The sequence below is a fragment of the Pagrus pagrus genome (assembly GCF_965226575.1).
Source record: "Pagrus pagrus genome assembly, chromosome: 16".
NCBI classification, from domain to species: Eukaryota; Metazoa; Chordata; class Actinopteri; order Spariformes; family Sparidae; genus Pagrus; species Pagrus pagrus.
This window is the reverse complement of record NC_140200.1, coordinates 427,501-451,845: the sequence shown is the minus strand read 5'-3', so window position 1 is coordinate 451,845 and position 24,345 is coordinate 427,501. Positions and strand designations below refer to the sequence as shown.

The 24,345-nt window shown below is 45.1% G+C and overlaps 1 protein-coding gene across 5 annotated transcripts in view; it reads right to left on the bottom strand.

Annotated features, from left to right (window-relative positions):
- Positions 1-1,931: 1,931 nt before the first annotated feature.
- Positions 1,932-24,345, bottom strand: part of cep170bb (centrosomal protein 170Bb) — a 26,486-nt gene continuing 4,072 nt past the window's right edge. The window contains exons 3-20 of one of the 5 annotated variants that reach the window (XM_084376748.1): positions 23,616-23,705; positions 23,239-23,317; positions 23,077-23,135; positions 21,342-21,453; positions 20,527-20,628; positions 19,469-19,981; positions 17,118-18,202; positions 16,210-16,386; positions 15,919-16,036; positions 13,689-15,410; positions 12,516-12,759; positions 12,240-12,393; positions 11,668-11,709; positions 9,127-9,264; positions 7,299-7,387; positions 6,912-7,005; positions 6,771-6,822; positions 1,932-5,966 (exon numbers count right to left, since the gene is read on the bottom strand). In XM_084376748.1, the coding sequence (XP_084232874.1) occupies positions 5,770-5,966; positions 6,771-6,822; positions 6,912-7,005; positions 7,299-7,387; positions 9,127-9,264; positions 11,668-11,709; positions 12,240-12,393; positions 12,516-12,759; positions 13,689-15,410; positions 15,919-16,036; positions 16,210-16,386; positions 17,118-18,202; positions 19,469-19,981; positions 20,527-20,628; positions 21,342-21,453; positions 23,077-23,135; positions 23,239-23,317; positions 23,616-23,705 (5,067 nt within the window). In that variant the 3' untranslated portion in view covers positions 1,932-5,769. The remainder of the gene's footprint in view (positions 5,967-6,770; positions 6,823-6,911; positions 7,006-7,298; positions 7,388-9,126; positions 9,265-11,667; positions 11,710-12,239; positions 12,394-12,515; positions 12,760-13,688; positions 15,411-15,918; positions 16,037-16,209; positions 16,387-17,117; positions 18,203-19,468; positions 19,982-20,526; positions 20,629-21,341; positions 21,454-23,076; positions 23,136-23,238; positions 23,318-23,615; positions 23,706-24,345) is intronic. The other 4 variants (XM_084376745.1, XM_084376744.1, XM_084376746.1 and 1 more) reach the window with 4 other exon arrangements.

Here is a 24,345-nt window from a genome sequence, read left to right as displayed (position 1 = left end):
CTCGGTTTTTACTCATCTGAACATCCACTGCCAGATATGTTAAACTTCAGGGGACTATAAAACCTCCAGATGTTAACTTTCAGTTACAATACGTGACGCTGGTGATGCTGTGGTAAATATAGTTGTTATTCACTAATGGGTTAATGTTTATTTTGTAATGTTGATGATTCAATTTAGATTTGACACATTTTGTCGTTAATTTGTGTGCACACACAAATAAATGTACACGTTTGATAGATTTGAACCAAAACAGACTTTAATGCATCTCTTCATTCACAATCGTGACGTAACGGTAAGGGGCGGGAACATCTGGTGACCAACCAGGAAATGCTCCGAAGGCTGGACCGTCCCATTTAACAACGGTGGATGAGGCGTTCAAAGACCTGTCCGAAGGACCCGGCCCTCGTGGACCGCGAAGGCTAGGCCCCTGAATTTGGACACAGCCAACGTGAGGCGTTCACGTACGCGGACTGGTGCGCGCGATGCAGATCAACTTCCGGTTGCGTAGCATCAGAAACTGCGACCGCACGTGTGTGAACGCGTAACATCATTTGTCAAACAGTGACAGACAGACGTGCACACGCTGCTTCATGTTGCGCGTGAAATACAATCTGCACGTAACAACGCACGCACACATAACAAAGTAATCATGCATGCACACACACGTTGCTGCGCATCTCTCTGGTTGTTTTGACATCGATTTGACGTCATACACACAGACACACACACACATACATACATACACAAACACACCTGCCTGTCTCACCTGATGACTGAGCTGACTCCGCCCCCTGCTGGATCCACTCTGCATTACATCAAACGTCACAGAATCTGCAGGAGTTGTGTTTTTAAAGGGACAGTCCGTCAACACGTCCACTGTCCTCAGGAGACACAGCTGTTATCGAAGACAGACGTCTCACAGGTCTCATGATTGGCCTGTCGGCAGGTGTGAGTGCAGGTGTGAGTGCAGGTGTGACTGGATGAGTCTGTTCATGTCAGTCTGACAACAGCCAGTTAAAAAGAAGCAGGAGGATATTTTTCTTTAGTTCATGTTCAGGTTTTATATTTTGTGCTTTTGATGGTGGAAACAACTTTTCCTCCAAAATTAACAAAATATCAAAGATGTGCAGATGTGGATTCATCCGCCGCTGAAAATAGTCCCCAACAGAGTCTGTTTCCTCCTGTTTGACTGATAAAATCCCAGTTTAATGAAGTTTTATTAAAAAATGAAACTTTATCAGTTCGCTGTTTTCAGGAGGAACCAACGAGCCACCAACAGGAAGTCAGACGTGTTGAGAGACGGACCAACATGTCCAATGATCTAAAACACCAGTGACACTTTGTTGTCTTTAGGTGAAGTTTAGTATTTATTATAATTTGAATAATGAGGTTGTGACTCCTGACACCAGGTCCATCAGATTTAGAAACATAAAGAACATTTAATGAAAATGTTTATTTTACATTTATCAAAGTTATGAATGTTTTGAATATTTCTTTACGTTTTGCATCAAGCTGTTTAGTTTTAAGAATGTGATAGTGAGACAGTGCTCGATTGTGGGCTTTTATTTTGAAAAGACTGTTGACAGCTGTTTCCTGTTGAATAAAGTCTGAACTCTGACTCCTGATCATGTTTTTGTCTTGAAGTGTTTTTATTTAGAACTACAACGAAACATTTTTAATTGTGACGTCTTTGGGAGGTTCTGAGGAGTTCTGAGGAGGTTCTGAGGAGGTTCTGAGGAGTTCTGAGGAGGTTCTGAGGAGGTTCTGAGGAGTTCTGAGGAGCCTGAACAAAGACCGTCTTTGTTCACACTGATCACAACGTTTCTTTATTGAGTCCTGGAAAAGACAAAACGTGGATGACAGGACGTTTGTTTCTCTTCAGCTGAAACTGTGTAAAACCACTTTGAATTAAAAGTCGTTGAACGTCAGAGTGCATGAAATCAGTTTATTACAAATGACATGGTGATACAAAGAAATCCAGCTGATGAACACATGAGAGTCCAGACGAGCGTCAGTCGTCTGAACGTAATAAATAAAGTTGGACTTCGTTAGAAACGTGCGGTCGCCTGCTGACCGTCACGTGATCGATGCATAAAAAAGGTTTGAACAGGAAACAGTTTGAACATGAACGCTGCCCTCTGCTCGGTCACATGCACTAAACAAAGAGCCCGATGACCAATAACCTGGAGCAGCAGCAGTTACATCATCACAGCAACGGCCAATCAGGTTTGAGTTGTGGGCAGGTGATGAATCGATACATTCTCATTGGCTGCAGCACGAAAACACCATGACTTTCAAAATAAAACTCCACCTGCGTCCACCAGGTGTCTGTCAAATGAAAAAGTGCACATTTGGTGAACTAGCCTCAAACCTGCCTCAAGCTACAGGAAACATGCACCTTTCAAAATAAAAGTTGGAATATTCTGTTTGTCCAGCCAGACACTTTACAGCAACGCGATAGAGAAACGCTCTGATTGGCTGTCGTCTCCAGAGTCACAGCTTTCAGCTCTGAGTATCCAGGTTAGCCTAGCTTAGCATAAAGATTGGAAGCAGGGGGCGACTGTAGTCTAGCTTCCTCAAATAGAAAAATACACCTTCAGAAAGCTCAATGTGGGTCTGACTCGCATGTTGTGTGGTTGTAGCAGTTAGCATTGGAGCTAGCCTGTTTGTTGACCAACAGACTCAACGCAGCATCTCTAAAGTTTAACTTTCTGAACAATATTTAGATTTGAACTGTGATAATTTCTTCAGTCACAGAAACGTTCACCTGGTTTTCAACACAAATCTTGACTTTAATAATTCAGATTATTGATAACAGCTGCTGATTGTCAGTTATGACACCTGACAAAGGTCTGGTAGCCACCTGTCGACCAATAATTCAGCAGCTAAGCTAACGTTAGCTTCACAGGCTGATAAGCTAGCCTAAAGCCTGATAGGACAAGCTAAGGTCATGTTCATTTCCCCCAGCTGGTTAGCAAAATACTGAGCTACCTGCTAGCTAAACTTCTGAAACTGACGTAGATCATCTATCCAGAGAGACCCACCACTCTGCTACAGAACCAGGTTTTACCCTCAACATCTTTGGACACGAGTGAAAAGTACAAACATCTTCGTCAGAGAGAAAATTAACGTTAATTACCAATTAACTCCCTCACTGAACAGACACAGAGCTCCTGGAAGGTGTTCTCCTTGTGATGGAGCTAAGCTAACAGTTCCCCCTGCTGCCAGTCTTTGTGCTAAGCTAGGCTAACATCCTGTCTCTGTTCACACATCGAAGACACTGAATCTGAAACATGAGACGCTGAATACGACAGCTGACGGTCCAACTTACATCTGTACACACCTGTTCTCCACAGCGACGCCCCGGCTGCTCCAACACATGAAGAAGAAAAACAACAAGTTCAGCGACGACGGCAACACACACACACACACACACACACACACACACACACACAGGTACTTCCTCTCCAGCCTCTAACACTGTAAATACTTCTCTCGGCTGTGATGGAGGCGAAGAGACGTTCATAGATGGACGATTTTACAGGAAATCTGAAGGTCAAAAACAAAACTTCATTAATGACTAAATCATCTGAACTCAGCGTCCATTTACGAGCTTCTTTCCAAGCTTTCAACCACATCTCACTGTCTTCCTCAGCAGGAGACGGTTCACCGTCTCTTCAGGTGTGAATGAGCTGTCAGGCGGCTGAAGCTCCGTACAAAGACTGTTTTCATTTTGGATACAGTCTGTTCCACAGCTGTCGGCTCTGACAGGAAACACTTGTTCAGCCTGTGATATGAGTCAGGTTTTAGGAGGAACATGTGAAATCTTAATTTTTTACAGGAAGTTCAGAGGCTCATTAAAGAGTTAACAGCTTCACTGCTGCCTCAGAACAAAGTGAGTGGAGACGATCAGACGACCTGTAGATCATCACGGCCACAAAAACAAAGACAACCTGACGCCCCATAGTTTCAGGACGTTCATGAGAAAAGAAATCTTCATCTGGTTGATCTGAGATGCTGAGTCATAAATACAAGAGGATGTCTCCATTTTTCTTTAGAGAACGAAGAAATCGATTCTCAGGACATTAACTGACGTCGAGCTTCATTTCTGCCTCTAGAACTGAAACAAATCCAAAGCCTCCGACGTCCTGGTTCATCGGTCAGATTGTGTCCGACTGTCGGGTGTGTTGGGTTCATTCATTGTGAATCAGCGCGGCGATGTGTTCAGGGACCAGCAGGACGTCTCATGTTCCATCAGACATTTAAACTCTCTGACATTCAGCACTCAGAACATTCAACTTATTCACAGTAATCGCACAATCACAGCGAGATGGCAACAGAACATTCAGTAAAATATAACATTACATCTGTTTTACTTTGACAGGTTCAGACGGCTTTTTCCTGTCTGTAAGGCCGGAGCATCGCAGCAGCACAGGATGTTCTGACGGGACGACTTCCTCTTCATAAATACAGACAGAAACACAATCTATCATCTGTTCAAACGCAACAACAGATTATCAAAGCACAAAGTTGATCGATAAACATCATCTACTGCGGCGCGAGCAGCTGCTTCGACTACATTTTGTTCAGCTTGTGCGATGTAGAAGCAGCTCTACATGTTTATATTGTTTCACTCAGAATGCATTTGTTCTTACCGACTCAATCACTGGGTACAAAGGACACGTTTGTTCGGACAGTTCGAGTGTATCCACACCGCCGGCAGACAAACGACTTCATGGTTCAGATCAAATCAACGGCTGAATGTTTCTGCAGCTGCAGCTCGTCTCAGTCTCTTCAGGGGCCCAATCTCTGAACCATGGGAGGTGAAAAAAGTAATAAAATACTTCAGAGTCTCCTGCCTTTTACAGGAGATTCACCACAAAGTTCCTGGTGGCAGGAGATCCAAACCACAGCTGAGTCCCGACTCCTCACTAGCAGTGTGAAGCCTGAAGAACTCGTCTGAACTGCAGATGTTGAAGGAAAACTGAGGAGCTTTTCAGAGCAAATCAAATCAACACTGAGGTGAAGTTACTGACTGATGGAGGTTAACATCAGACTGAACACATACTGTGTCCACCGTCCACAGAACAAGGACTGGCTCCAGGAGGAGGTCCTGGGGGTCTTGGTCGGGGCAAGATTACTACAACCCAAAGACTCAAATTCATGATGGCTTTTAAACTACTCTCAGTCTGGCCCTTGGCTCAAGGCCTGGAAACACCTTGGGACCTCCTGGAGGAGCTGGTGAGCTTCCTGCTCAGTCTGCAGCCAGTGTGACTCGCTAGCTGTCAAAGTAATGGTTAGCTCACTAGCTACGGTCGGCTAAAACAGGGAAACAGCATTATGCGACTGCTGAGCAATGAATTGTGGGACAGTGAGGACCAAAGTGTGTCCTGTGAATGAAGACAAATCTAGACTTTGTCTCTGGGACTCTTAAGATTCACATCGACTCCGCTGAACCACTGAGAGAGACGACCACTGAAACAATGTTTCTGCAGATCAAAACCAGCTCAGCTGTGTCAGACGACTGCTGACCAGTTAGAGGCAGAAGTTCTGCTGATAAACCTGGTTCTGTTCAATCTACCAACACAGTAAAGCTGACCTCAGTGTGGAGCTACGTCTCCTGACACAGCTGCTCAGCTAATTTAAAACATTTCTGCAGAAGGAGAAGCTGGTCTGGGTGCTACAACCCATAATCATCAGGCTCTCTGATCATTGGCTGCAGGTGATGTGGATACACAGATACTATCCAGAGGTGCTACGGTGGCCTGTTCAGGCCATGTAGTGGGCCCCGTCGGGTCCACGAGGTGGTCTTTTGGTGCTTTCATTGGCGTTGGAGGTTGGGGGGGCACCACGGGGTTTGGCGGCGGGTTTCTTCTCCCTCGAGGACGGTCGAGTCTGACTGACAGACGACGTCCCTACGGCTGCAGTCTGGAGGCTCCCACCGGGCTCCACGATGGTGTTTATAACTATGGCAACAAGAAGAGGACATTAATGACCCCAATAGGCCAAACTACATCCAGTCTTAGATTTGATCATCATTTACAGATCAGTGCTGACAACGGTCACATCAACAGGAAAATAAGGTTAAAACATCTTGTTTAAGTGAAGTCCAGGACATGTTTAGCCTAACGTAGCACAGAGAGAGGGGAAACTATTAGCATCGCTGTTTTATTTGGTCACTTGATTGATGGCGTAAAGTTGTGACTGAATTTCTGTCTCCATCAGATAAATGACAAGAGGCACTGTGAGGCAGGAGACATCACCACAGCTAAAGACACCATGTTGGAAATGTCCGGTCACGTCTGTTAGCATAAACACCATCAATGACTACGGATAACGTATGAGCTGTTGAAGGGTTGTTCCATTTCACTGGAGGGGATTTCAACCACTTACTAACCTTTTAACTCTGTTCTGAGGGGTAAAAACTGGGCCACATGCAAACGTAAACTTTTATGCAGATGACACAATTGTCTCCTGTTCTGAACCTTCTCAGTCATGTACAGCCTGCCTTCAGTGTTACTGAGGATTCAATGATTTCAAAATCATTTAAATGCGGAAAAAATAAAATAAAAATCTGATCTTCCACCATCAGCAGGGATGAAGTCGGCCAAATATCCAAATATCTTGGTCTGTAATCAATAACTGTCTTTTACATCCCATAATACAGAGAAAAAAGCTGAACTTCATGTGTTATTTTCTGTGTGCTCTCACTGTTTTAACCAGGAACAGATGTTCAGTAAAAACAGTCTGATTAAATAAAGTTTAAATACCTTCAAGCTGCCTCTGAACTCTTCTCAGCTCTTTCAAAATGGAGGTAATTTCCTGTAACATGAAACAGAAAACAACAGAACGTTCCAGCTGTGTTCTCATCAGATCCGGAGGGTTATTTAGAATCATTTCACAGTTTGAACCTTGTTGGAGGTTTTCAGGATGGGGACTTCGTTCTCAGCGTTGATCTTGGCCTCGATCTCCTCCCAGACCCCGGCCTTGTTCTGGAACAGAACCCTGAGAACCAACACGCTGCAGAGTTAGAACCAACATAAATAAAACCACAGCCGGCGACTTCACCTGCCCAGAAAACTGAACTGATGCAAAAAGAACTACCAAAGCTTCAGTGGACCCTGCCACAGACCTGAACCCCACAAGAACTGGACTTTACTATGAAATCTGAGCACTTTATCTTTTATGCTGACAAATGTTCCACACTGAGCGTCCAGACTGACGTATTCTGATCAGCTGTCAGCTCGTAAGGTTCAACGTAAACACGTCACAGTAAAAGTCATCGAGAGCTTCCTCACTTCATCTTCTCGGCCAGCTGCTCCGTGTTCTCCCGGATGGCCTGAGACAGCTGAGACACTGGATTCAGCATCAGATTGTCCAGAATCACCTGAAAGAGACAGAAGAAAGTCAGAGTAGAAAGTCTGGAACGTGACTTCAGCACTGACATGATCAGCAGGTAACATCCTGATTTCCCAGCACACCAAAACTAACTGCAGCTGCTGCAGTGTTGAGTTGAGGATATGTTCACACTGCAGCCTCACGTCGGATGTTAATGTGGGTTTCTCGTTCTCGCTGGAGCAGTGCTAACTCTCAGATGGCTCTTAGAGGCAACAACTGATCCCTCAAAGAGCTTTCCTGTAGCGCCACCCTGAGGACAAACTTTATATTTTGAGCTCCACTAGTGTCTGAAATAAGGTGTGTGGTTCCCACAGGCTGAACATATTCACACGTTTTGTTCTCCAACATAAACTCATCATTAAATGTCCACAGTTTAATTATAAAGCTCTTCATGTGTTAAAAACAGTTAGCGGTTGCTAACAAGTGTCTGAATGAGACTACAGAGGTTGTCGGGGACATTAAACGTCCTCACAGCGAACACGGACACTCGTCTCCTCACTAGTCCGTCTTTACAGGCCCACTTTAGTTACACACTGTTCTCACTCTGACTTTACAACTTGTACATTGATCAGTTTATAGAAACCTGGATAGTAATTGTGTAGTAAGACGCTCAGTGGTGGAGACGTTTAAGTCATGTGACCGTGATGTCGTCTGTTTGTAGCCTAGCATTAGCTTTTTACTGCTACACATTTAATTTACACTTCAAACATCACAGAGTGGAGTTCATCTGTGGAGATTATCTGATGAACAGAACCTGGACGGGTCAGAACCTTCAGATTATTTTCTGTAATAATCCAGAATCCAGTTCAATAATCCCACAGAGGAGCAGAGAGATGCTAACTTTAGTTAGCGACAGAAACACGACATCACTGCAGCTCTCTGTGTCTTTACAAAACAGGAAGTGTTGTAAACTTGTTGACGTGGTGAATCCTCGCTGGGCTGAATGAAGCGACAGTGAAGCTCCTCCTCCAGCGTGAGATTGTGATTTTATAACTGTAATCAACTACAAAACAGATACAGTCAAATCATATTCATGTTTTGGGGCAGTTAGCTCTAGAAATAAAAAAAAAACAACCTTTTGCTAGTGTTATCTCCGTTTCCATGGAAACACACAGGGTTTGAATAATCAGTCACGACTTCTAGTCTCAGCTGACGTCACTGTTGCTACAGGTCAGCTGAGTTAATATCACTCATGTAAACACTCATAACTGTTGATAACTGTTGTTTCTCGAACGTCACATGAATCTTTTAAGTTAGTTGCATAATAAATGTGATGAGCTCGTCGTGCTGTCGATGATTTCATTAGATTGCTTCGTCAGAACTACTTGTGGTATAATTCATGACACCACGTTAGGAAGCTAACTGGACAAACTGTTCACGAGACGGATTTTTGTACTTCTGACCGAAACCGAGAGTCAGTTAATAAACACCGATCAGCTGATTTCTAGAAAATATCAAAGTAATAAAATCAAAGTTTTGCAAACAACAAAGTCAAATTCTTCTTTTTTCCGACTAAGAAGTTTAAATTTGGGTTTGGTGAATGTTTCTTTTATATTTGAAGAATGAATTGAACTATAATATGAATATAATCAATAAACTGGCTGATAATCAATACGTGCAGTCGTCCAGATGTGACTTTAGAGACGACCTGGTGTCACAGTAAGAAGACAGACTTGTGGGACACTGAGCTGCAGTGTGAACGTAGCCTCAGAGGGATTAGACAGTGACCTCTTCGCGGTTCCACGGACGGCGTTGCTTTGAACCGGGCTCCGGCTCATTCATGTTTGCGTCCAGGTCCGAGACGGCTGCAGAACCTGGAGGAACCTTCTGGTAGTTTAAACTGGCCTCAGGGATATGTTGGACCAGCTGGAAAGAGAGTAGAGGGTCCAACCACTGAGAACGTGTCATCAAATCAGCGAGCAGCGGGCCGCTGACGGCGCCGCTCCGTCAACGCATGCACCAAGTCAACATGCAGCTGCGATGGTGGAGGGCAACAGGGTATGCAGTGAATTTTAGTACTGCTGGGATACAGCGTGTTAACAACAACAGGGAGAGTGCACAAGGATCCGACTGGTCACCAGCTACAGCCCCATGAACGGTCCAAAACCAGTACAACCAGTTCATTCATGGTGCGGCGAGATGGAAGATTATCATCGGCAAAACTACGGAGTGAGCACAAAACATGAGCAGGAAGAAGAATGAAGATAAAGCCGGACCGATTCTACAGAATCATTTTAGTTCAACACAAATCTGATCAAATACAGGATGTTGGACCGTCCGCACATAGATACTGCTTTCTGATTCGCTTATAATTGAATACATTGTGATCTCGTTGATCTGCTCTGTACATGCGACATCTATTGCACGTCTGTCCGTCCTGGGAGAGGGATCCCTCCTCTGTGGCTCTCCCTGAGGTTTCTTCCGCATTTTTTTCCCTGTTAAAAGGGCTTTTTTTTTTTTTTTTTTTTTGGGGCAAGTTTTTCCTCACTCGAATCGAGGGTCGAAGGACAGAGCGTGTCGTCTCTGTACAGATTGTAAAGCCCTCTGAGGCAAACTGTGATTTGTGAATTTGGGCTATACAAATAAAATTTGATTTGATTTGATTTGATTTGATTGGCTGACAGGTAGAACCACCTGGTCTTATTATTGGCTGGTATTGTTAATCAGGGTTCAGCAAAACAGAGTCTGGTTGGCTGAGACTCAGTACAGCTGTTCAGTCGGGGAGAGGTGGGTCAACAGGATGAAGGTGGTTCTGGAGAGAGAAAGTCGCCACATACAGAACCTCAAAACAAACCTTATCCAGAATCTTCTTCTGCACCTGTCAGTTGGGTTTGATACAGAAGAGTCACGGTTCTGATCCGAAATCAAAAATCAGACGAAATGATTTTTCAGTTTTCATCATCAAAATCAAAAGCCGGATCAGCTGTTCTCCTGTTTGTTTACTCTTCACCCCGACAAAGAGGAGAACCAACAGGCAGCTCACCTGAACCTCTGTCAGAGATGTTAAAATCAACAGAGGATTCACTCTGGACAGATTAGGGAAACTGAACTTTGTAACCTGTTGAGTCACTGACGGCTGAATATTATTTGAACTCGCTGTTGGTGTGAAATATCTTTTTAAAGACGAGTTTGTTGAGACGTCAAACCAACGATCTGTTGATCTTCACTGTGAAACTGAACCCTGATCTTTAAAGTGAGAACTGCTCCCCTAAACAACATGCAGTGTTGGGGAAGCTACTTTGCAAGCGTAGCTTGTAAAACTACATGTAGTTCAGCCTGGCAGCAGTTTGAACAAACTACATTTCTACCCCTGGAGAAATGTAGTTTGTAAAACTACTGCTAAAAAAAGTAGCTTTAGCAACTAAACTAAAACATCTTTACCAACACTGAGAAGCATCTATCCAACATGTACATGCTCACATATGAACATGGTTGGGCCGGGTAGTGGGAGGGTCCGTGACGTGCTGGTGCCGTATGAGCACTGCCTTCCTCGGCACAAAGACCCGCCCACTCTGTGAAGCATTTGAGTGCTGCCAGGGCGAGCCAATCAGAGGCAGCGCTGGCTTAGCATGTCATGACGTGTCTCATGTCTTTTTACAAAGAAAAATAAAATAAAATTTATATTATATAGGTCTTTTTTTATAAAAAAATATTTCATGTTATTGGCCAAAATTGTAGTTAAATTGAGTAAATTGAGTAGTTAAACTACAAAAAATGACCCAAAAAGTAGTTGAAATACTTGACGCAGCACAAAATATGAAAGTAATTTAACTACCAGCAAGTTAAAGAAAAATTGTAGTTAAGTTATGTAGTTCAACTACATGTAGTTTAAGTTTCCCCAACACTGACAACATGTGAGCTGTTTTACTGCAGTCAGTTTGTGCAGGAGGTTGGACTCAGGTGAGCTAGAACTTAGCTGCAGCAGGACAGGAACAGCAGACTGAACACCTGTCTGTGACCCTGCAGACTGAACACCTGTCTGTGACCCTGCAGACTGAACACCTGTCTGTGACCCTGCAGACTGAACACCTGTCTGTGACCCTGCAGACTGAACACCTGTCTGGATTTGTTTTGTGACGACTCGTAGTTTTGTCATTAATAACCTTTGATATTGGACCACTCGATCAGACAGATCTCCAAAATAAAAATGTGCTTCAGAACAATCCAACACTGGTGAGAGGGAAGTGTTAGGATCAGTGATGGAGGGGCAGGAAGGTGGAGGAGGGGAACCAATCACAGGGCAGGAGGAGTGATGAGTCGGAGAGACACCTGAGATGGTCGAACTCCACGTAAGTATGGATAAGATGGTGCCTGTGCAGCAGAACAGAGAGATGAGTCATGAGAGTCAGCATGATGAAGCGCCTGTCAATCAACATGAAACCTGGAACCCAACAGAACGGGTTCTGGTTCTGGTCCTGGAACACATTGATGTTTCAAACTAAGCGTCATGATGGCGACAGACTTCATCAGAGGACCTGGTTTATAAACCAACTGGGAACACACGGACAGATGTTGACTGAGACAGATGTTGACTGAGACAGATGTCTGATGTGAGTCAGCTCAGACTGACATGCTGTGAAACATGGAGGGATTCAAACCCTCAACCCTCACCAGCCCCTGTCTCTGTGTCACAGTTCAGACTGTCTGTTATCACCAGTGTTAGAAATCTGTGTGTTCCCAGTTTTAACAGCTGTGGTGTGTGTGTGTGTGTGTGTGTGTGTGTGTGGTGTGTGTGTGTGTGTGTGCGTGTGTGTGTGCGTGTGGTGTGTGTGTGTGTGGTGTGTGTGCGTGTGTGTGTGGTGTGTGTGTGCGTGTGGTGTGTGTGTGTGTGTGGTGCCCACCTCCTCCCTGGCAGAGATGGTGGAGGCCGGCGTGTTGGGCAGCGTGGGTGAGGTGGTGGTGCCCATGCTGGAGCTTGGGGAGTCTCCGTCCCCGGCGACATCGTGGATCTCCTTCGCCAGGATGGCGAGATCTTTGGCGAGGTCCTGACTGAGCCTGCAGGGGAAACAAACAGCAGGTCGACATGAAGGTTTGACACTGTGAGAAACAAAGAGCGACCAACAGAACGCACAGATCTGATCTGAAAATAAAGTTTGGAGATTTCATTGGTCTTTTACTTGGCGATCTCGGCGCTGTGTGTGGACCAGTTCTGGTAGGGGTCCACCTCATTCTGGTCCTCATCCTCCTCTGTCTCCAGGGAAACAGACTTGGATCTGGCAGCAGCTGTCCGGTGGCCACGTGGCATCTGGGCGGAGGTGGAGGGATGGGAGGAGCGTTTGGTTTTGGGAGTCCCGGTGGTCATCTCGTAATCTTCCTCCGAGGATGAAGAGAAGTCGGAGCCCTTCTGTCTGCGACGCAAAGCTGCAAATATTTTAATTTAGATTCAGTGACGGAAAAATAAAAACTGCTCCGGTACCAACAATCAAACATCGAGGTCAAAAACAAGTCCCAGGGAGCACTGCTACAAGAAACATCCAATCAGAGTGCTTCAGACCCCAGGCATCCCCATAGAAACGGCCGCTGGGGCTCGTGATTGGCCAGAGCAGCATCAGAATCGACACTGTCATGATAATAATGCTCTGGCATGTGTCAGGATGTGGATGTGTTTCCATGGTAACAGCAGCAGACTCACCAGGGACAGAAACCTGATGTGATCCACAGTGAACAGAACCTGCTCTCAGTGTATCTCATGTTATCAGCACTAGTATGAAACGGTTTCATACCCAACAGAACCTCCTGGTGACACCACTGCAGCTGACATCAAGCTAAATATGGTAATCTTCTTACCTTTTTATTATATTGTTTATTTTTTACTATTATTATTGTTTATTGTTATATTGAACTGTCCTTTGGCTGATGTGACGCGCAAATTAACCTGTTTGCGGGACAGATAAAGGAATTTCTGATTTCTAAATTTCTGATTTCCTATTTGGCAACTCTGAAAGCGACATGACAAAATGAAAGACCAACAACAGGCCAGTCCAAGTTCAGGGGTCTTTGGGTTTCTTTTGATTTTGAGTTTGAATTAAAATTGATGCAGATCATCATGGAGAGGAGCAAGACCACATGAATCAACAGATAAAGCAAATCACTAGTGACTCATCGCACCTGAAAACCAGACTCAATTCTTCACCCCTGATCATCAAAATTACAGATAAGACAGATGTTGAGGAGGTGAAGGGTCGAATATGATACCGAGATGAAACACGATCCTGTACCTAGACACTGAGGAAAGATCCTGTATGAGGATTCATGTCTACATTTTAAACACAAATTTATCCAGGACTCACCTGTGCTCGGGTACTTGGCTCCACTGGACCGGGTGCGGGTCAGTGGTTGCTTACCCATGGCTCCACCCCCTTTGCTCGCTGCCTGGCGGGCGTCGCCCACAGATGTCTTCCTGGTGGTGGCAGGCTCAGAGTTCCTGTTTGAGATACCTGAGCGGCCTGTGGAGGACGTCTCGTTGTCGCTGGGAGCTGTGAAGGAGCCAGTCCTCTTCCTCGGCATCGCTAAGATGTCCAGTCTGGACAGCTTCTTCCCCTCGGCGGACACTTTGGTCGGAGCAGTGATGTGGTCTGAATTCTGGGAGCCCCGATCAGTCTCAGCACCTTCATTATCTGAGGCCTCACCCAGACGTGCTCGACGGAGCATGGATGCCCGAGTTGGTCGTGGTGCTGACAGGCTGTTGGACCTTGTCAGAACCTGCTGCGTTGACATCTTAGGAGTCTTTCCGTTGTCTTCTTTCTGAAGAGGGGCAATGAGTTTCTTGCTACGGCTGGATGGACGGGAGATTTCATGGTCAGATGATGTTGTTTCGGTCCAGTGAGGACCAGAACCCTGTTGACCCTCTGACAGATCGAGAGATCCGCGGTTGCCTGCACTGCGGCGCATCTGGAAGCGCTTTGCTGCCTCTGCCTTGCTTGACGAATCTGATGTCACCTGGTTTCTGCGCTTCTCAGAAAGTCGCTCACGGGCGGTGAGTTGCCGTCCCTTCTCTTGGATGGATGGGCTGGAGGAGGACTTCTCCTTCTGTAGGCTGCTGATGGCGGGACGTTTTTTAGAAGCAGAGCTGACTGGAATATTTTTGCTGCTCACCTGGCTCACGGTGCTTGCTGTGTCCACGTCCGACTCACCGGAGAAGGAGTCGTCCATGTGGGTGGAGGAGCCTCCTTTCTTTGAACTACGACCGGAGCCAGACGAGGGGAACTTGGTGTCCAGAGAGGACAGAGCTCCCTCTGCCTCCTGGAGGAAGGACTGCGTGTCCTGGAGGTTCTCCCTCCTCTGCTCCAGGTCTCTGATAGACGGGTGGCTGGAGATGTGGGGAAGCTTCTTCATCTGGACAGTGTCGCTTGGCTGGTCTTTGGTGAAGCTCTCCTGCCGGATGATGGAAGACATGCAGCTGTCTTTAGTGGGGACAGAATCTTTGTCCTGTGTTTGGAGGTTTGGAGCAGAGCTGTTGGGTTTAACACCTGTTCTCCGGGGCTCATGTCCACTCAGGTGTCGGATCAGGACTGTGGTCGGGGGAGTTTTAGCTGAGAGGTCTCCTGTCCTTTCAGACTGTAACGGGCTGCGGACTGGGTCTGGTTTGCCTGGACTGTCTTCAGAACCAATGTAGAAGGAGGTGGATTTAGTGGAGGGAGACACTTTCTCTGGAACCTTGAACTGAGGACCAGCACCCCCTGGAGACACAGATCCAGTCCTGGCCTGATTCTTCTTTGTTTTCTCCAAAACAGGTCCATCATCTGAGCGGCTGGCGTCACTGAGACTGTCTGGATCCACATCATCCTGAACAGACAGGCACTGGCTGGAGTCCTGTGGGCGGGGATGAGCGGAAACTCTGTCCAGAGGCTCCTGGTAAGGTTCATGGCGTATCAGGATGCTCGGGGGAAGACTATCCAGCTTTTCTGGAGGCACCTGGGGTAGCAGCCGTCTTGTCCTGGAGCTGTGGCTGGACTCCGACTCAGAGTTATCATAGCTGTAGTTTCCCATCGACCGGCTCATTAAGTGCAAATCTACGAAAACAATTAAAGCAATCTCAAGTTTTCATACAAATGTCTGTTACTTCACTTGTATTTTATCTTCTAAAACAGATGTTTTAAGGTTCAGTCCTCAAAAATGTGCAGCAAATTTTACTCATCATTTTCCATGTTTTGAATCTTTCCAAACATTTTTCAGTCGATATCAGAATCTGATGAGGAGAGACACCTTTTCTGACATATCTTTTATAGAGGACATTAGTCTCCTGATATGACCTGGATGTTTCATCTCTTTCAGGAAACATGTTAATGTAGAACAACTGAAATCCGAATGTGTTGGATTCAACCGGTACATATTAGGTGGTCTGATCCCGATGAAGGGAAAATGTTTCAATCTCAGTTGTAAATGCAGAAGCCTGTGATCAGAGGTTAGAGTCCATATTACAGTTTCGGATACAGATTGTGAGTTTGATACCCAGCATGTTTAATTAAAAGCTGACTGCCAACAATAGAAAATAACAGAATACACAGATTTTAATGTTACCTTCCAGACATTCCCCTTGAGGTGGAGTGGAACCGGGTTCAGCATAGCTGTCTGCCAGACTGGCCCAACGCGAAACCCACTTGGGTCCTTCCAGACCTGCTGCATGAACAGGTGGAACCTGGAAAACAAAAACAACAAAATGGACAACATTAGAACAACAACAGAAGAGTGGGACCTGTAAGATGTAACAGGAGAAACTCAGGGAACAACAATATCAGTCTGCATGCACTGGGATCAGAACATGCTACAGGTGTTTTCACCTGTTCTGGTTAAGTTCTCGGGTGGTTTTACCTGTATGGGGCCTGTTGGGGGGCCGCTGATAGCAGCTGGGATAAAGCCATGCAACGGGTCCACTGTGCTACCATCGCTAGGCAGGTTAGCTTGCTCATCCTTGCCATCATTTATCACAGGTCTATACACTCCTGTGTTCACACCACTGTACTCTGGAGAGTCGAGGACCCCAAAAACCTGTCGGAGCACAGGGCATGCATGAGGAGGGGGGCAGGATCAGGGCAACAAGAAGGAGCAAGAAGGACAAGAGGTTTCATGCATCCCTGAAGGGATTAAACACACTAACTGTATCTCAATTTGGGGCCGCATCCTGTGAAGGCTGAGGAATGAGGCCTTCCTTTCCAGTGCCGCAAAGGAACCAACCTACCATATCCCAAGTTTCATTGTGTGCCGGTGGCGGTTGGATTCGTTTTTCCAAAAGACAAATATGATGGGCATACAGAGCGAAAACAGCAGCTGAATACAATTTTAAATGCGAGTAAGAGGTTTGAAATCATTTGAATACCTAACAATACAACTGATATCAAAAACATGGGATCCCAATACTGTCAAGGTTGCTAGGTGACAGGAGCAATGCTTCGTGATGCAAGGGTAAGGTCCCTGTACATCAGACTGTCTCATTTAACAACGCTCGGTTCAGCCTTCATGACATCCTTTGAAAGATGCGGCCCCCTAGTTGAGACACAACTACTGTGTATCTTAAAACATCTCACATGAAACTAGTTCCAGTTCTGTCGAAAATTCACGTACATTTTTCAGAGAGTCTTACAAAAGTAAAGAGTCTCTCTGCCCACCATTGATCTGAACTCTAAAGGGATTTCTTTATATGAGGAATGCTGCATCACAGAACAATCTGTGCTGGCTCACAACCAAACACCACTCAGGGTCAAACTTTACTGTGAGTTCACCTGGTCGATCATGCTGCGAGCCTCCTCCACCTCTTTGTCCTGCGACTCTGTCTCGATGGTGTAGGTCCCGGCATCACTCAGGCTGTCGTCCTCCTCATTCTTCATCATCCTTTGGGAACATTTGGGGTCTGCTGCACGGACGCCGAGGGGCTTCATGGGGGACATGGCAGGCCCAGAGGAGTGGACTGGAGAGGCGGTCTGGCCTACTGCACTGGTGGGGATTGAGGACTTTGAGATTGCTGGAGGCTGTAAGGGGGAGGAGGGGTAGGAGACTGAGGAAGGTGCAGGAGGTTCTTGGGGGGAGGGGATTTGTGCATGATGAGGCGACACCATCACCGGTGGTGCAGACATCGGGGGAGGGGACGTCTTGTCCCTCATTGGGGGGGGATCCTGTTGACCAGAATCCTTTAGGAACTCAGCAGCGAACTCCTGGGCGAGCTTTGACTTCTTCCCGACGCTGCCGAAGGGTCTGATGATGATACCCGAGGAGGAGCGGGAGGAGGAGGCAGAGGAGGCTGCCTCCCCCTCTGTCTTCTCCCTCTTCAGAGAGCTCGACCTCTGGGGGCCGCCGTGGCCCTGACCCTTTAGAGGAACTGTCACCTGCTGGGTGGGCGGGATGTGGCCATGCACGGACGCAGGCCTCTCGCCGCCTTTCCGCCGCTCCAGCTTGGCCCTCAGGGTGGAGTATGAGTCAGTGTGGGCGGGGTTGTGCGTGAAGGACTGCGAGCGCTTTTTGCGCGGGTTGTCATCAAAGAACTCGATGATGAAGGCCTGCTGGGTGAGGTGCTCGGAGGGGCCCTGCTTGGGTGTTTCTGTGGTGGGGGACTGAGTCTGAGGAGGACTCTGGGACAGGGGCCGCTCTGGGGCCACAGGTGAGGGTGGAGCTGCTCTGGGTGGAGAGTGCTGCAGAGGCTGGTGGAGAGTCTGCGTCGGAGCAGGCTGACAGTGGACAGACTGAGCTGAAACCTCTGACTGCTCTGACTGGATGGAGTGGTGAGACTGGACAGAGTGGTGAGATTTACTCCTCCGTCCTTTGAGAACTGGATCCTCTGAGTCACTCTGGGTTCCATCCTCATGATGGTGACCTGACAACAACAACAACAAACCTCAATTAATCATACGTTTGATTGGGCATCAGATGAGTCCCTGAGAAGTAAAGTGTTGTTAATTAACAGTCAGAATTCAGCTCTCACAAGCAGTCAACATAATAATTTATAAGTTTAACAGAATGAACATCAAGCAGATGGACATGTTAGGACCAGACTATCAAGAGGGGTTTAGTCGTCCTAACCCTTACCCAGCTGTGCTCAGGTTCTGGGAGGGACAGCTGTCACTAACAAACAAGATCAAAGCTGAAACTGACTGAACATTCAATGCATCAGTGACCAATAAAACACGAGCGCTGCACGCCAACGGTGGTGCAACCTTAACAAAACTATGAATAACACCAGCATCATACGTAGAACAAGCAGGATCTGATGTCACCTTGTTGGTGTTGTTCCTGTAATGTTATTGGACCATCATTACAACCTGACAGTATTTGTGATGTCATAGCTTCTCAGGGAAAAGACCTGAAATATACGCACACCGGAGAAGTTTGCACATTTAACACAAGTTAAGATTTTAACACCAACTTTTTTTTCTAAACCCAACCAAGTATTTTTGAACAAAACAGTTTGTTTTCTCAGTGAAAAATGAACCCCAGTCTCCTGGATGAGGTTCCTGAACTAAACCCATTCAGTCACGACAGCTCGCTCCAGATGTGTCCTGGAGCAACATTAAATATGATGTAGGAACAAAACCAACAAGGTGATATCAGATAAACCAGCAGTGTAAAGTCCTGCTAGCACCCCGAGAGGCTGCACTGTTCATTACAAGTCTCACCAGTGGTGGAGCTAAACATGTACAGTTTGTCCTGAGGGTGGCGCTAGAGGAAGGGTCATGGAAATCTGACCACAAGGTTTAGATATTTCTGAGGAGAGGTGGATTGTAGGTAACCAAAACAAATCATGCATGAGTACAGTAACTGACATTGACATCTGGACAGGAGGGATTAAAATGTCAGTAAGAACCAAAGAATCGGACCGACACCATCATTAGTGACACTTTTCAGCAGCAGCGTGTAGAGAGCAGACGGAAACAGGCTGAAGCAGACTACAGTGAGATTTATATGAACTGTGGATTATTTCTCAGCAGATAGTTTCAAGTCTCTACAGAACTAAATTTTCATGAAAAAGTGAAACCAGCAGCTGCCTAAAAGAAGGAAATCAATCTGATCACAGTAAACTGGATTTATGTTGAGTTACATTCAGACATGAAACCAGTGCTCTGGTCCTCTAATGGCCTCTGACCTTTGAGGGTCTTGATGTTCATGGCGAGGTCGCTCTTTGTGCTGTAAACATCTTCACATGTCGGACGTCTTCTCATCATGCTGACATCACTGTGCACCAGCCAATCAGCCACCTTGCTCTCTGCTGACATCACCTCAGCGGGTGTGGCTGTGATGGTGGCCTTGGTAGGCGGAGCCTGCTGCTTCCTCTGGCGGGTGGAGAACTTGGTTACGTGGTCTTTGATCTTGATCTTTCCGGGCATGCAGTCGTCGAACTCGATGGTGAAGGAGGCGTGGCTCTGAACGACCGGTGGGGTCGGGGTGGGAGGGGAGGGCGGGGCCGGGGGCATGTCTGTGTCCTTGGTGGGGATCTCATGAAGCTCCGCCTCCAAGGTTTTGGGGTGCTGGAAGTCCTTGGTGGGGATCTCAAAGTAGCTCGGTTCACGGTGGTACGAAGGGAAGACGAGCTTCTGCTGCGAGTCCGACAGAGATCCAGAGAAGTCTGGATCCACAGACGTAGAATCTCTCTGGACTTCTGATGAAAAAGAAACACGTTATTAAATATATTATTTATAAATATAAAATAATTATTATAACACAACTTCAGGTACTACTACTACTTTTGTGTACTCAATAATGCTCAAAAACTACATTTAAAAGTCTTTCATGCATCAGTTTCAGAATTTTTTTTAATAGTTTTAGTCCACTTTAAGTTTTATATTTTAATCCAAAATTGTTTGACATGTATTTTTAACAACATAATTAAAACATGTTCATTAAAAGATTAGATGAAATAAAACAAGATGCTTGTGTTTTACAATCTGCCTTCAATGTTTTTGTCTTGTTTCCCTTTTTATATTTCCATTTAAAGCCTCGATGGTATCATCTATCCTTAATCATTTATTGCCACTGTTTTGATTAATGAATGATAGATGAAAAAGCAGAGGTAAAATGTTTGCATCATTTAATAATAATGGCTATGAACCTCATTTTCACATTAAATAAAACAGACATGTAGCTGAACTTTAAATATCACAGATCAACTTGTGTATATATTAAATTATAAAATATATGTTTTACCTGCGTGAGCTTCATCACTGCTTTGAACTTTACTCCCATAATCCTCCTCTCCCCACCAGGAGGGCTGACCGTACAGAGGGGTGGGCCGACACACCGGAGCCTCTGAAACACATTTTCATTCTTTATTTTGATCCACACACGTTTGTGCCATCACAGTCGATCAGACGACATCATCCGGAGTATGTAATGGAGGAAGCTACAAACGTTCATTAGCTGTGTGTTGTATTGTACTTTATATTTCACTACTTTAATCTGAGGGGAGGCAACTGATTACTTTACACATTAGGGTAACAGCTGAGCCTCGTCATGTTTCAGATGTTCCTGTTGTCTATAAATTAGACCCTTCAGGGGACGCCGACCTCGAGGTAGTGCACCACTGGACTGAGCTGAATCAATCTGAATCAGACGTCCAGCTCCTCCTGAAGATCTGCTCACAGTGATTTAGTTCAACATGTCGACTGAAACTGAAGCAGCAGAAAACTGAAACGCTCAGTATCAGCAGCTTGTCTCAGCATATAAACCATCATGACATCACACTGTTAATATGTGATGTCACAGCTCAGGAAACCATCAGCCTTTCACAATAAAAGAAATGACCATGTTTCTTTTCAGATACAATCTCTGTACTGCATTCAGTGTAGAGTGGGTCGTTTGCAGTATTATCTGTAGTATTATTTTCAGTATTATCTGTAGTATTATCTGTAGTATTATTTGCAGTATTATCTGTAGTATTATCTGTAGTATTATTTGCAGTATTATCTGTAGTATTATTTGCAGTATTATCTGTAGTATTAGGTGCAGTATTACTGACGTACCTTGTGTCTTGGTACTCGATGTTTTTTCGGCTCTCGTTCGATCTTCCAGCTCCGTCTTCTTCCCCTCTGAAGCTTTCAGACTCATCTGCAGCTGACTGCTGTACTTCTCATGCTGGAACAACAGGAGGCGCCGGTCACACACTGTTCACACACTGTTCATACACACACTGTTCATACACACACTGTTCACACACTGTTCACACACTGTTCACATACTGTTCATACACACACTGTGCACACACTGTTCATACACACACTGTTCATACACACACTGTTCATACACACACTGTTCACATACTGTTCACACACTGTTCATACACACACTGTTCATACACACACTGTTCACATACTGTTCATACACACACTGTTCATACACACACTGTTCACATACTGTTCACATACTGTTCACACACTGTTCATACACACACTGTTCATACACACACTGTTCATACACACACTGTTCACACACTGTTCACATACTGTTCACACACTGTTCATACACACACTGTTCACATACTGTTCACACACTGTTCATACACACACTGTTCATACACACACTGTTCACACACTGTTCATACACACACTGTTCACATACTGTTCACACACTGTTCATACACACACTGTTCATACACACACTGTTCACACACTGTTCATACACACACTGTTCACATACTGTTCACACACTGTTCATACACACACTGTTCATACACACACTGTTCACACACTGTTCACACACTGTTCACATACTGTTCACACACTGTTCACACACTGTTCACACACTGTTCATACACACACTGTTCACATACTGTTCACACACTGTTCACACACTGTTCACACACTGTTCATACACACACTGTTCACATACTGTTCACACACTGTTCACACACTGTTCATACACACACTGTTCATACACACACTGTTCACACACTGTTCACACACTGTTCACATACTGTTCATACACACACTGTTCATACACACACTGTTCACACACTGTTCACATACTGTCCATACACACACTGTTCACACACTGTTCACACACACACACACACTGTTCACACACTGTTCACATACTGTTCATACACACACTGTTCACACACACACTGTTCATACACACACTGTTCATACACACACTGTTCACACACTGTTCACATGCTGTTCATACACACACTGTTCACACACTGTTCACACACACACACTGTTCACACACTGTTCACACACTGTTCACACACTGTTCACATACTGTTCATACACACACTGTTCATACACACACTGTTCACACACTGTTCATACAATGTTCACACACTGTTCACACACTGTTCACAAACTGTTCACACAATGTTCACAAACTGTTCACACACTGTTCATACACTGTTCACACACTGTTCATACACCGTTCACACACTGTTCACACACTGTTCATACACACACTGTTCACACAATGTTCACACACACACTGTTCATACACTGTTCACACACTGTTCATACACTGTTCACACACTGTTCATACACTGTTCACACACACACCGTTCACACAATGTTCATACACTGTTCACACACTGTTCATACACTGTTCACACACTGTTCACACACTGTTCATACACTGTTCACACACACACACTGTTCATACACTGTTCACACACACACACCGTTCACACAATGTTCACACACTGTTCATACACTGTTCACACACACACACACCGTTCACACAATGTTCACACACTGTTCACACACTGACCTTCAGAGCCTCTTCTGGAACTTTGTGTTGACTTTTCTCCAGAACGTAGACGTGAGAATGTGGAGAGATGGTTAAGATCAAAAACAGAAACAAACACACACACATGCACACACACACACACACACACACACACACACACTGATGATGTCATCTGAAGGATATCATATCCAAAGCGGATGATGTCGGACAGTTTCAGGGTGATGTAGGTCTGATCAGGAATCCTCAGGTCGTTCACAAACGTCTGCAGACAGAAAATCGTCACTCACATATTCATTATTTATTTATAAACATCTGAACATGATAATTATCTCTACTTTTATCTTTCTAGTTTAAAAATTACAAACTTTTGATCAGTATTTTCTTTTCTGGGCTTGAATAAAAAAAATGATGAAACTCCATCAAATGTATCATAAATATACTGAACATCTTCAATTTATGTTTAATTAAATTAGATTCTGATTTTAAAAACCGTAGTTAAGTTTGACTCTTGTTGCTGATTGGTTAATGCACGTGATGTAATACTGTGTGTTGTGTCTCACCCCGTTGAGGCTGCCCAGGTCTTTGACCAGGTGTTCATCGGTGGTTGGGTTGTAGTTGATGACAGCGTGTTGTTTGTCCACACTGCGGGACTGTCACAACAAACAACAAACAACATTTATGTCCTGACCAGCAGACGGGAGAACCACAGATCATGAACCGACGGCCTGTTTGTGCTCTTTTAACTTTTAATGTCAAACTGAAACAACACTGGATAGTTGACTCAGTTTGTATCTGCGACGCCTCCGTCAGATAATTCATCACTTCAGAGCTGTGAGGTTCCGTTGTTACGCTGATGATGCTCAGCTTTATGTCTCTGTTTTATCTATATCTCATTTATATATATACGTATACATATACAGTACAGACCAAAAGTTTGGACACACCTTCTCATTCAAAGAGTTTTCTTTATTTTCATGACTATGAAAATTGTAGATTCACACTGAAGGCATCAAAACTATGAATTAACACGTGGAATTATATACTTAACAAAAAAGTGTGAAACAACTGAAAATATGTCTTATATTCCAGGTTCTTCAAAGTAGCCACCTTTTGCTCTGATTACTGCTTCGCACACTCTTGGCATTCTCTTGATGAGCTTCAAGAGGTAGTCACCTGAAATGGTCTTCCAACAGTCTTGAAGGAGTTCCCAGAGATGCTTAGCACTTGTTGGCCCTTTTGCCTTCACTCTGCGGTCCAGCTCACCCCAAACCATCTCGATTGGGTTCAGGT